This window comes from Xiphias gladius, chromosome 7 (assembly GCF_016859285.1).
Source record: "Xiphias gladius isolate SHS-SW01 ecotype Sanya breed wild chromosome 7, ASM1685928v1, whole genome shotgun sequence".
Classification (NCBI taxonomy): Eukaryota; Metazoa; Chordata; class Actinopteri; order Istiophoriformes; family Xiphiidae; genus Xiphias; species Xiphias gladius.
Genome location: NC_053406.1, coordinates 4292997 through 4305409, shown reverse-complemented (window position 1 = coordinate 4305409; position 12413 = coordinate 4292997). Strand labels below are relative to the sequence as shown.

The 12413-nt window shown below is 40.3% G+C and overlaps 1 protein-coding gene across 4 annotated transcripts in view; it reads right to left on the bottom strand.

Moving 5' to 3' along the window:
• Window positions 1-579: 579 nt before the first annotated feature.
• The window catches only part of LOC120791535 (unconventional myosin-Ic-like), a 61878-nt gene continuing 50044 nt past the window's right edge, over window positions 580-12413 (bottom strand). For all 4 annotated transcript variants that reach the window (XM_040129972.1, XM_040129971.1, XM_040129974.1 and 1 more), the window contains 18 exons: window positions 12133-12227; window positions 11538-11584; window positions 11283-11363; window positions 10616-10721; window positions 9302-9419; window positions 8455-8568; window positions 8177-8253; window positions 7996-8064; window positions 7758-7842; window positions 7355-7514; window positions 6931-7014; window positions 6726-6819; window positions 6571-6626; window positions 6340-6475; window positions 5145-5215; window positions 4918-5015; window positions 4563-4662; window positions 580-3248 (listed from right to left, as the gene is read on the bottom strand). In XM_040129972.1, coding sequence (XP_039985906.1) covers window positions 3222-3248; window positions 4563-4662; window positions 4918-5015; window positions 5145-5215; window positions 6340-6475; window positions 6571-6626; window positions 6726-6819; window positions 6931-7014; window positions 7355-7514; window positions 7758-7842; window positions 7996-8064; window positions 8177-8253; window positions 8455-8568; window positions 9302-9419; window positions 10616-10721; window positions 11283-11363; window positions 11538-11584; window positions 12133-12227 — 1618 coding nt within the window. In that variant the 3' untranslated portion in view covers window positions 580-3221. The remainder of the gene's footprint in view (window positions 3249-4562; window positions 4663-4917; window positions 5016-5144; window positions 5216-6339; window positions 6476-6570; window positions 6627-6725; window positions 6820-6930; window positions 7015-7354; window positions 7515-7757; window positions 7843-7995; window positions 8065-8176; window positions 8254-8454; window positions 8569-9301; window positions 9420-10615; window positions 10722-11282; window positions 11364-11537; window positions 11585-12132; window positions 12228-12413) is intronic.

Below are 12413 nucleotides of genomic sequence, written 5' to 3'. Positions count from 1 at the left end.
TAAAAAAAAATGCATTTAAAAAAAAAAATAAAGAGGACTTTATACACATTGAAACGATTAAAGCAGTATGTTTGACAGTGGCATAACCCTGATTTAAGAAAAATATAACTGACATCACAGGGTCCTATAGCTTTTTTTATAATATGTGAAACTGCTGTGATAGAAGGATTTAGAAAGGGGTTAAGACGGTTTCGGTAATTTGGCCATGTTGATAGTTATCGTTGTAAAATCCTCAGTAGGGGGGGAGGGCCTTTAATGCATCTGTACCCGGGACCCTCAGTCTCATTATCCATCCATGGACAGTGTCGTTTTAGAAACACAAAAAGCATTTCTGCTTTCTCTTTTGCTGTTACATGATAATAAGTCGACATCAGTATCTCCCTGTAATTCTGACACTCTTACACCCAATAGCTTTAAAACCACCAGGTTACTATGAAGTTAGTCAGCTTCACTAGTTCTGGAGCTTTCAATTGCATCACATGATCTTCTTGAGCAAGATACACACGTTTTAGTAAACACCAGGAACCACACACAGCTGAACAGGAGACATAGAAGGAATAAATACTCAACAACTATTCATCAGTTTGGATTTACTTTTCAAATTTATTTTTTCAAATCTTTAGTATCGTATTTTTTAGTGTGTTGGCGCAATTATACATTTGTTTGGTGCATACAGCAAGTCAGGATTGGTAACAAGAGTGCATCTGTAATTCAATAGATAAACTTAGGATTTGGTTTGAATAAAGCTTATACATGCAGAGAAAGCAAACCTTTAGGTGCTGGGAAACATTTAGAAAAAGTCAGACAACTATTGTCAGCCAACACTAGACTCTGTCAAGGAGGTATTTCTTTTATTTCCACACAAGTCGGTTGTATTGCTATCCAACAAGGCACGTGAACATGTTAACAAACAATACTAAAAGCTTCTTCTTCTCCAAATGTTTCACATCAAACCTCACTTGGCTTGAATCACTCATTTATAACACAGACACAAACTGTACAAATACATCTCCCTCCTGGAAAAAAAAAAACATAACATTCATAATAATATCATATCAATCATACACAGAATCAGTATAAATCAACAGGGTCTTTGGCTAGTATAGTTTAAGTGCGGTAGCACGGTCCTGCCTCGGCATACTGCACCCGCCTCGCCGCCCAGAGCCAGTCAGAGAAAAAGTTCCGTCATTGAGTGAGGTGTGGGGAAAAAAGAACAAAACAACAAAAAAAATCTTGGAAACATTTTGGAGCTCCTCTCAAAAGTTTTCAAGAACACAACTTTTTCACCGTCAGTCTTTGGTCTCTCCGGTAGGCTTGAAGAAGAATTGGGGGTCGAAGGTCAGAGTTAGGTTTAGACAGAGAGATGTTAATGGTAGAACTGGTGTATAGGAGGCTTTTAACTTGAACTGGTGTGATGTTTTGATAAGGATGCATAAATATTTAACTGTTGTCATGTGATTTAAGTAAGATTGCTGCATGGCAATTTAAGTTTTTCGACCCCAAAGGGCTCAGAATTCTGTGAACAACTCTGAATACTTATATTATGCAGCATTAAAGGAATAGTTTGGCATTGTGGGAGACGAACTTCTGAACTTTTTGGCCGAGAGTTGGAGGAGAAGACTGATACCACTCCCATGACTTTTTGTTCAATATGAAGCTACAGCCAGGTTGTGATTAGCTAGGCTTAGCATAAAGACTAAAAGTGGGGAAACAGCTGGCCTGGCTCTTTTCAAAGGTAATAAAATCTTCTTACCAGCACCCCTAAAGCTCACTAATGAATATCTTGTTATTAAACATTATGGCTCTTACTGACCAAAAAAATATATAGCTAGCAGTTTTCCTCTCTGTGTAATAGGCATGCAGTTGTAAAAATGGAGCGATATATTCCATACTAACATAAGAAATATTGGCTTCTGGTCAGAAGGAGCCAACACACCAGTTCAGTCATAGAGTGACGGAAGCTAATCTTCTCTAAGACAGAACCACAGGCAGGTCAGGAAGGTGGCTACAGACGCAGACGAGATAATGGGAAGAGTGGAGAAAATGTAGCCAACTACAGAGAGAGATGCTGGGGCTTTCTACCGAGTCAGAGCCAGTTCTATGGTTCTGAACAAGGGACTCTACTGTGCAGGCATTTGCTGCTGGTACAACCTTCAGTCAGAGGATGACGGGTTTCTATCTACACTTAACTCGACTCATTCTTGGGTTGAGTGTCATGGTTTTCGTACATTGACATACGGCTCTTGAACTGAGTCATTAAGAATAAATTAGTCAAGGAGAAAAGGCACAAGCACCTGGTGTCGAGGCAAATGACTGCTGCATACTTTCATCTTTCTTTTCCCCATTCTCTTGCCTTTTCCTCACACACGTCCTCACTTACTTTTTTCATTTTTGCAGTGTTTCCAGAACATGCTGATGATTTAATGTAGTGAATCCCCCATGATCGGCTTTCTTCTTATTAAAACACTATACAAATAGAGATTTTTGAAATATATTCAGTAGTATAGCCAACTATTTATTGTGATTTCGTGAGCCAGTCTGACACTACCAGCCTTTTTGTGCCAAAGCATCACCATTTGACTGATAAGTTGTTCTTCCTCATCCCCGAGCCTCTCAACAGCTATCCTACATACTGTCAGCCTTGTTCTACACAACTTCCTGCTTCAATAACAAGCCATTCGCCCCAGTTAGAAAAGTAGGGTCAGCAAGACAATCGAGTCTTTTAGTCAAGCAGAAAAAGTAAACGGGGAAAAAAGAGGCGACAAGCAACAACTGACCCTGATTTTCATCAACAACAATTTTCTTCTCATTGTTGTCTCCAATTCTGACTCTTCCCTTACCGTTTTCTTGGTCATGTTCTCTAATAAAGCACAATAAAAGGTGCAAGAAAAATGCACCTAAATATCTGTTATTTCTTGGCCTCATATATAAAATCAGAATATTCAAACAGAGAACATATTAATCCCAAAAATATAATATATAAACATAAATATATCAATTAGTTTTGCTGGAATTTTTTATTTATTTTATTTTTTGTAATTTTTTTTTTCTTTCTTTTTTAAATTGGAAGCACATGCCACCCTTGTGGTGATAGCTGGCATCTGATTGGCTTAGGCAGAGCGGGGTCTGCAGTCGTGTGATTGGAGGATGGGAGAAGTCAGGAGTACATAGGTCCTGGTGTGTGTGTTTGTCCGTGTGAGTGTTTGTGGTCCGAGTGGCCATCATCTTGAGTTCAGTCTGGGAGCCGTCTGGAAGAGATCCAGAGGAGAAAAAGGTCATGCCAGAGGTCAACAGAGTGACTTGACTCTTTGGAGAGATGCAGAGAGTAACCTCACTACAACAACAACTTCAGTAAAAAACGGCATGAATCTAATTTCTCCAGGCACGTCTCATTCCAAATAACATGACACTGATGTCTCCACTAATAAGGCCCTTCGATTAGAATTCAATATCAACCAGACAGCTCTAACATGTAGGTTCCACCCCCGCAAAGTCAGTGAATAAGTTACTTATCAGACGTCTGACTCAAGAAATAAAGCCTCTGTGGAGTGGGAGGATTTTACCGTCATATTGTTGAAATATTTTGGTCAACAAAACTGTCAAAAGATATCAAAGCTGCATTAACTGATTTTTTAGCTACCCACTTGGGTGCTGTGCAATAAGCTGTTAACATTGAAAGCCCTGAAAATGTTTTTTTTCAATCAGCTGAGGTTTTGAGTGTTAAAATAATAAATAATAACTAATAATGTAGTTTTCCTGAACTTGAACTTGAGTCTTTGCTCATTTCGTAATGAATATTTAAATGGTATAGAGAAAATATTTAACATTTTTCACTATATCCTCAGGGGCTTTAAGATACTGTATTATAAACAAGTTCTTATGGCGAACGTGTTGCCAAACAGTTGCCTTTGCACACCCAGCTGACACAGAGCAACATTACACTTCATTCAGAGTTGTGTTTCTATCCACCTGATGAATCTAAGTCCTATAATCACTCTCCTTTTAGCTTTTTTTGCTCTCCACCAACTCCTGAAGGAAATATCTGGCTCTTTAGCTGCTAAATGCTCCACTATGTTCACTAGCTAGTTGCTAACTTGGCCTGTCTGCCATTTGATACTCGGCAGATAGTGTACAGTGGGTTTATTGAAAACAGCTGCCTGCTGCATCTGGAAACAAGTTTGGTAAGAGCAGAGTTTACAGGCTGTGAAACCAAAGCAAAGAGGTAAAAAGGGTTCAAAGGCTCTGCAGAACTGAGGGGAACCACAGAGCCATGGGTGATAATTTCTTGTGGGTTTGCCACTATTAGCGACCTCTTTCACATTTTACATCGTGATTCGATCCATCGTTAATATATAAATATTGATTGGCGCAGTTTTGAATATTATTTCAATGTATCTATTGAATGATGCCAACAAACATCCTCATTTATGGGTGTTAAATCAGCATCAAGATTTCAGGATTTAATGCTGAAACTGATGTTCTATCAGTTAGGATTGAATAAAATTAAATAAAATTAAATTGTTGTAATTTGAATGAAACTGAAGAGGATTAAGTTCACTCACCACAGACAAGTGTCCATTCTTAGCCTTGGCCACCAGTAGTTCTGATCCAGGTGTGAAGTCTATGATCCCCTCTTTCCCCTGACCCACTGTAAACTTTATGCTGGAGAAGCAACAGAGAAAGAGTTAGAGCATTTTATTGGTGTTCCTGCCTTTAACCACTTTCTACCTTCACAGAGTACAGTGTGTAGGAGTGCAGCTATATTTTTAAGGAGTATTACACCACTGCAGTTATTAGCATTATGTAATAAAAAAAAAAAAAAAAAAACAGGAAAAAAGCGTTAAGGCTCTAGTTAAAGCCCATCGTGGTAATGTAATACTTGTCATCCACTTCTAAAGTTTGGGTTCTGCTTCTCACCTGCCCTGGTTGATGTTGATGCTGTTGATTTTGTCGGCGCAGATTGCGATCTTGGTTAAGGTCTCAATCACATGGTCACTCTGCAGCACTACGTCGCCCTGATAGGAAAACCACGGAGCAAACACACGGTGAAAAACTCGCACATTCGTGCTGAACAAACCTAAGATCTGCTGAGATTTTGTAGTAGCAACGTTTGTGGTGAATTTATAACAAGTCCTTGGCTTCACCTTCTGTTTGTTGTCGTCACTGGGTACGTGCAGAACAAACAAGCCGTCGCTGAGAGAGCTGACTGAGATCCCTGCAGGGGAAGGACAGTTTAAGCTTTAAAAGTTTTTGCTATCGCTACATGGCCAACGTTAGCAGTAACAGCTGTTTACTTACCAGTCTTGAAGAAACGTTGCAAATTCAGCATTGAAAGGTTATTTTTATATGTTTTTATATGTTATCTTACTATGAGATTAAAAGAAAGCAGCTTATGGTGCTTATTAAACTCAGGTGCTTGTATTAAACATCTTTCTGTAAAGAATGAACCCAAAGATATATGGTTGTCTATATGTGAAAAACAACCCCTTATATGGAAATGGCATGACAATTTGAAAAACTGTCCTTGGGTGCTGTGGAGTGTCTTGTCTTTTTCTACAGATAAGTTGTTAAATAGGGAGAGTCAATCATGTCCAGAGTGAAATGTCGAGGGAGGCACATACCTGAGGAGTGACGGAGGTCTCAGCCAATAAGAAGATGGCCGTGTTATTTACTTTGTTTAAACTTAATATCTGCTGGACCAGAATAGTCACTCAGACTTGGCGAACTAATGTGAATGCTGTATGCTTGTCAGGGATATATAGTCTGGTCCAGAGCTCCGTAAGCAACCTCAATCTTTAAGACACTGCTGTATTTTAATAAATAGATGTGAATTTAACTTTTTGCGTCCTGCATACTTCACTAAACGAATGCCTGAGTCCTGATGTTTTGAAGGATGGACTCAACAGCATCAAACCTCATTCCTTTATGCGCTACTCCTTCATCCCCCAAGGCTGAACTGAGGGCAGACTGAACGCCACAGTGACTCACTATCTCAAAATGGTATAACGAGTTGGGAGGGGCCGGGGCTAGCTGCTTAGCGTGCTAACGTCAGAAGAAGAAAAGAAGTGATAGAAATAGAAGCAAAACCAGAGTTAACATTGGCGTTGCTTTCCACCGATGGAGACAGCTCTCTGCAAGTAAAGGGAAGTTTGATGCTGAACTCGGAACGTTTCTTCTAGACTGGTAAGTAAACAGCTGTAAATGCAAATGTTGGCTATGTAGCAATAGCAAAACTTACACATAGCAACTTTAGTGTGCCCAACACAATCAACGTCCAAAAAAACAAAAAAACAAAAAAAAACCCATAGCAAATGATGATTCAGGCAGTTGACCTCTGACCTTTCAGAGCTCCGTAATCGATGCGCTGCTTGAATTTGGCCTCCTCTACTATAACGGCACTGTTGCCGGTGAGCAGCAGCTGGCGGGGCCGAGCTTTGTAGCCTTTCCTGTCATACTTGGTGACTGGCACAGCATACTGGGAACAGAAGGATGATGGTTAAAACACTGTTGATGAAGAAACTCATAGACAGCAGTTAAACTGCCCTTTGGTAAAGAGTTTGCTCTACTAACCTTCATCTTCTCACTGCCCAGAGCCTGCAGCACCTTGGGGTTGATGTCCTCACCATCTGAACAAGAGGAAACATGCTGTTAAAATCTTTTTCATAGTGTGCAGCATAAAGCCTGTGAAGTCGATCAGTTTTGGTAGAAAAACGTCTGAGTCTTACTGAGTCTTGTGCTGACAAACAGTTTGGGCACGCTCTGTGGGTAGTTGTCCTTCTTGTCCTTGAAGATCTCACTGGCGATCATCTTCTGTTCCATCTGTTCACACAGAATTGATGCCAGTGAAGGAAATGAAGGAAGCAGCAAACATGAAACCTGACATTTAGATTACAAATAGCATGTCTTGACTGGTGATGGGATGATATTCACCTGGTGTTTCCACTCAGGACTGATCTTCTTGCAGTAGCTCCACACCATGTTCTGCATGCACATCTTACGCAATTGCTCTGATGCCTAAAGACACAGAGTTTTCACTACAGGTCACTTTTCAGTAGTGCTATATATGAATGGGGTCATAATACATAATATTACATATGTGATTAGTCACTGTAGCAAGTGTAGGTGTCCACTTGTTGAAATATAAGATTTCACGTTAATATGCATTATTTAACTTTTTCTGATTTCATCTGCTTACCACTGTGGACTGCTGGAGCAAATTGTGTTTTTTTTTTGTTTTTTTTGCCATAAAAAGTATCACAATAGATCTTGGACTTTAAAGACTAGAAACTCAAATCCTAATGTGACTTTGTAGTTTATTTTTTGTCACCACGATCTGTGTGGTGGTCACTGTCACCTCAATGAGAGCAGCTGGAGGTGTAGGCCAGCTTTTGTCCAGGACGTTCTTGGGCAGGTTCCTGTGCAGCTTCATGAGGAAGGAGTAGCGAACATAATCCAGGAAATACTCGTTCTCTGGACAGCGCTCCTTGTGGCGGTAGATGAAGCCCTTGATGAACCTGAGGGTGAAACAAGGTAAGGTATGAATAAAAGATTTGAAAGAGGAATTTAAAAGTGTTCACACAATCTGTCCTGGTCATAGCAATGTAAACCTGTTCATCTTCTGAATAAATCATGAGGTCTGAACAACAAATTGATGGTGGCATCTATTGGATTAATGCACTTGCTTTTTGAGTAAGGTGTATTTATCACACAGTGGGTATATTTTGCCATCTCTTGGTTTGTTTCTGTATGGTCTGTACCTGCGAATAGTATCAGCGGCCTGACGCCTGCGCTGCGCCCTCCTCCTGGCCAGGATTCCCCTCCACCATGCCTGGATGGCAATAGCTGCAAGGTACATTATATACATTATAACTCACAAACAAATACTACAACTACCTGGATTCTCTGCAGACATACTATAGTTGTTAAATAAAGTCAAAGCAAAAGAAAATGCAGAATGATCCCAGTGAACATGTGAGCAAGTAGAAGTTTCCTCACCTGAGGTTCTGAGCTTTTGGTATTTGGACTTCTGGCTGTAGCCTCTCCATCCTGCCTGTAGCTTGGTGGCTGTGGGGTGAGAAAGAGGGACGGGGGGAAACAGTTCAAATCTATGACACAACAGCTGTCGGAAATAAAAAGGCACAGGTAATCAGCCATGTCATGACTCACTGACTCTTACCAAGACTGTGTTTCCTGGTCTCTAGTGCATCCTCTGTGGCAAACAAGGTCTTTGGGAAACGGATGAAGATTTTGGATCTATAAAGAAGAAAACATATTCCATCAAACCAATTTTACCCAATTTAACAACTCAGAATCCTTATCAAACTTGGCTAAGTGCAGGGGTAAAAATAAGTATAAGTAAAAAAAAAAAAAAAAAGAAAAAAAACGTTTGATTATGTGACTCATATGAACATATACATGTTGGTATCTTTAACTGTATGTGTGTGTGATGCTGACCTGCCCAGTTTGTACTCCTCCGGCTTGTATCCCAGGTGTTTGACCAGTGCGGCCACTCCATCGGCCAGTTTGCCCTGCCAGTTAGGCCACGTGTCTGGACACAGGGACTTGTACCTCCACAGACACAAGTCAAACAGACAAACACAAGTAAATACAAGTTACAGTAAGTAAATACTGTTTTTCTTAGTTTTAAATGAAAGCAAACAGAATATCTTTTGGACTTTGGGTTTTGGACGGTTGGTCGGACAAAACAAGGAGTTGATGGAGTCACCTTAAGCTTCAGGAAATTTCAATGGGCATACTGTTTTCTGACATTTAATAGACCAAACGTTTTATTAAAAGTAATTGGGAAATTACTGATAATGAATTAATGGATTGTTCTATGTAGGCAAGTGTGCTTCATTTACCACTGGTTCTAACTGGTACTCTAAACTTTCTCACTTCAGTTTTGTGTATTTTTTGTGTGCTATCAAAAATGACCACGACTCTGGCTTTCAGGAGCTATTTGACATTTTTGTCTAGTGATAAATGTATTGTCTTCACAGTTGAGGTACTTTGGTATTCAGTGGATCGCTTTTGTGTTGAATAAAACACTGTGTTATGTCTTCTTGTGTATCCTTTGGCTACATACTGTACAGCTAATCTAAACAATATGACTAAATTAGGAATTGCTATTGGTTGTGTACTAAAAACACAAGAAAGCGTGGATACTGTGCACGTCATTATGTTTTTGACTGTAAGCCGTGGTAAGCCATGGCACATGTGGTATAAATAATGTGGTAAAGTTAAAGAAGTGTTGACTTGTGATTGTACCTTAGGGGTAGAAAAAAGAAAAGTATCTGTTCACCTCTGTAGAAAGACCTCGTAGCGTCGCCTGTAAGCAAAGCCAGCTCTCCTCACCCTCAGATTCTCCATCAGTCCCAGATACTTGACCTGGTGACGGATCAGCACCTCATCAAATCGACCTGGGGACAGGGAGGAGAGGGAGAGCAGGGTCAGATCAGTCTGAGAAAAATGTCACGTCGGTTGGACAAAATGAGCCAGAGAAAACCAGTAAATGCTAAGCAGCAGGAGTAGGAGTGACAAAGGACAGAGAGACAGTGTGAAATAAACAAAAGGCCAACTGTGAAGAGAAACAAAGGCCGGCCCGATATACTGACGACTACACGGAGAGTTACACTGCCGCCACTGATACAGCTGAAAACAAAGTGTTTTGGATGGAATTAGTGAAAGTACACGATTAACGTGGTAATGCTAAACTGCTTCTACTCTGTTTACAAGAACTGTTAGATAAAGCTGGCATCAAACCTTTGAAAACTAATAGTGTATGGAAGCAAACAATAGGAATAATAATTTGAATCATTGAAAAGCTAGCTGGGAAACTTAACGACTACTGAATACTTAAAGTTGCAATTTAAAAACAAACCATTCAGGTAGGTGTTATCATGTTGGGCAATCTCAAAAACCAAAGCAAATTCAGACAGAGAATTTCCAACAGACCATTCAAAGTGAAAGACTCAAAAACCAGGCTTTCAAAGTAAAGCATTTAAGTGCTATAAACTCAGTGGTATTCAAATTTCAACTCTTCAGCAAGTATTTAGCAGTGATTAAATTTAAATTAGGATATCAGATGCTTATACGATCATATATTATTTCTTTTCACGTAGATCTTAGTCCTGTCAAATTGTCCTGTAAGTACTGTGTAATACAAAATGTAGACCTAGAAATGTGTGGAAAAGTCAAGTCTGCCAGTGTCAATTGGGGGTTCATTTCACTGAACAACACTAATGTTAGCCCATATATTTTTAATGTGTGAAAATAAATGTCTTGTGATAAACTACTCAATAACAAAATGCTACTGGAGAAGAAACTTGAATAATCTAGGATGTCCAAAAAGTATAGAATCATGAGGATAAGCATTTAAATACATTTTTGTGCGTCATGCAACATACACTAATCGTAACAATGATCGAATGCTCTTGGGATGACCATGTTTTTGGCTTCTGAATTAAAGTATTTTGAGTTTGAAGTCCACATATGAATGTATATACTCTGTCATTTGTCACACCACAATAATTGATGGTATCTAAGCATTTCTGCTTTCCTATCCTGCACCATACTAAGCAAAAAACAAAAAACAAAACAAGACTGGACCTCATACCTGCTTGCTTGGAGTCATTGGGCTTGATGCAGCGGACGTACGACGGCTCCTTGGACATGAGGATCTCCATGAGTTTCGCCAGACTGGCTTTAAACTGGGTGGCTGCCTGGAATGGCAGACACAAACAGACAAGACAACAGAAAAAAACTGGTTAGGAAGGGATGGAGATGAAGGTAAGCAGATGGGAAAGGATGCTAGTCAGTAACTGAGGGAGAGACTTAATGGGGCATAGAAACTGAAGAGGTGAGCCGTGAATGCAAATGGAAGCCCGCAGACAGAGATGATGACCTAAGAAGAGCTACGTAAACAGAGGAGTGGCTGATGTGACACTGGCAGTCCGGCAGAGACTGAACACTGGGCCCAGTGTGGAGGACTGGGACTCTAACTTGCCAGCCTGTGACAGTACCCTGTTCAAGTGTGTGTCTGTTTGATTGTGTGTGAAGGGCATACAAGTGTCAGGGCATTCCTCAGTGAGTGGGAGGCCGGAGAGAATCCCCATCAGACCACCCACTCAACACTGGAGAGGGGAAACACACCACTGTTTGTTTAGCTGTGGGAAAGTATGATGGGATGCACCGGAGTATGATTCATAAGAGTGTGGAAAACAGGCAGAGAAAACCTCAGGACACGAAGAGGGCGCACACACGCAAACGATTAGGTATCTCACTGTGTCTGGGCGTTTCTTGTCACTCAGCTCCTCCCTGTCAAAACACTGGGTCAGGATCTTGTTCTCTGACATACACATAACCTGCAGACACACACAAAGGACATTTTGAACTCTAAATCAGGTCCACAGCTTTCCATCACCAGCATCACGCTATTGAGGTAAAATACTGTCTGCGGTAAATGTTTTCTGATGCTGCTTCCAGTCATATCAATCCTGCCAATTTGTTTCTCTTCCCGCTCCTAAACTCAGTCTCACCTCTTTTAAATTCCTGAAGAGCAGGTCGTTGTTCTTGTCCAAAAATCCTGAGGACGAGAAGATGAAATTTAACTTTCTTTGCATATGCTGACTTCCACTAACAGTGCATCATGATAACTTTTTACTGGCTAAGTCAATTTAAGTCTAATCTCATACTGGATATTTTACAGTATTTTGTGATTGATTTGGCTCAGTTTACACCACAGAGTTTCAATGTGCAAAGCTCTTACTGCTAATAGCTAAAATGATTTGCCATATTTCTGACCTTTAAACACAAAATGCTGTCCTTACATACAAAGTGAAAAACCTTAAATCACGTCCTCAGAATACACACACCTCATATTAGCACAAGTTGAAATGTTTGTTACTCACTGATTCAGATCACTAAATTACTGCAAGACGTATTTGCAAGTATGTCTTTATTTTAACATCGTTACCCTGGTGAGCAGCAATGCAAAATGCTTGCAGAATGATTACTTCACCACCACTGCTATATGGCAGGAAAGGAGTAAGAAAAAGTTCTGCAGGCATGTCCTGAAGTAACAAGGACCATCAGACACTGTGTTTACAGAAGCATGCACGCACACACACACACCATTGACATTGTAGTTGACTTCTCCAGCGTAATGCAGCAGTCTGAATTCGTCACGGCTCATTACCTTCCGGGTCTTTCCATCAGCCAACTTGTGACTGGAGGGAAACAGACACACACAGCATGGATGTATCAGTAAACAGACCGGACACATATTCAACTGTTCACAGTCTGGTACCACAAGCAAACAGCTAAAGATTCCAGTACCGTGAGAACAAACTGGATGTATTTGTGATATTGTAGGAGTTACAGACGACAAGAGTATCAAATCAGTCACTGAAACT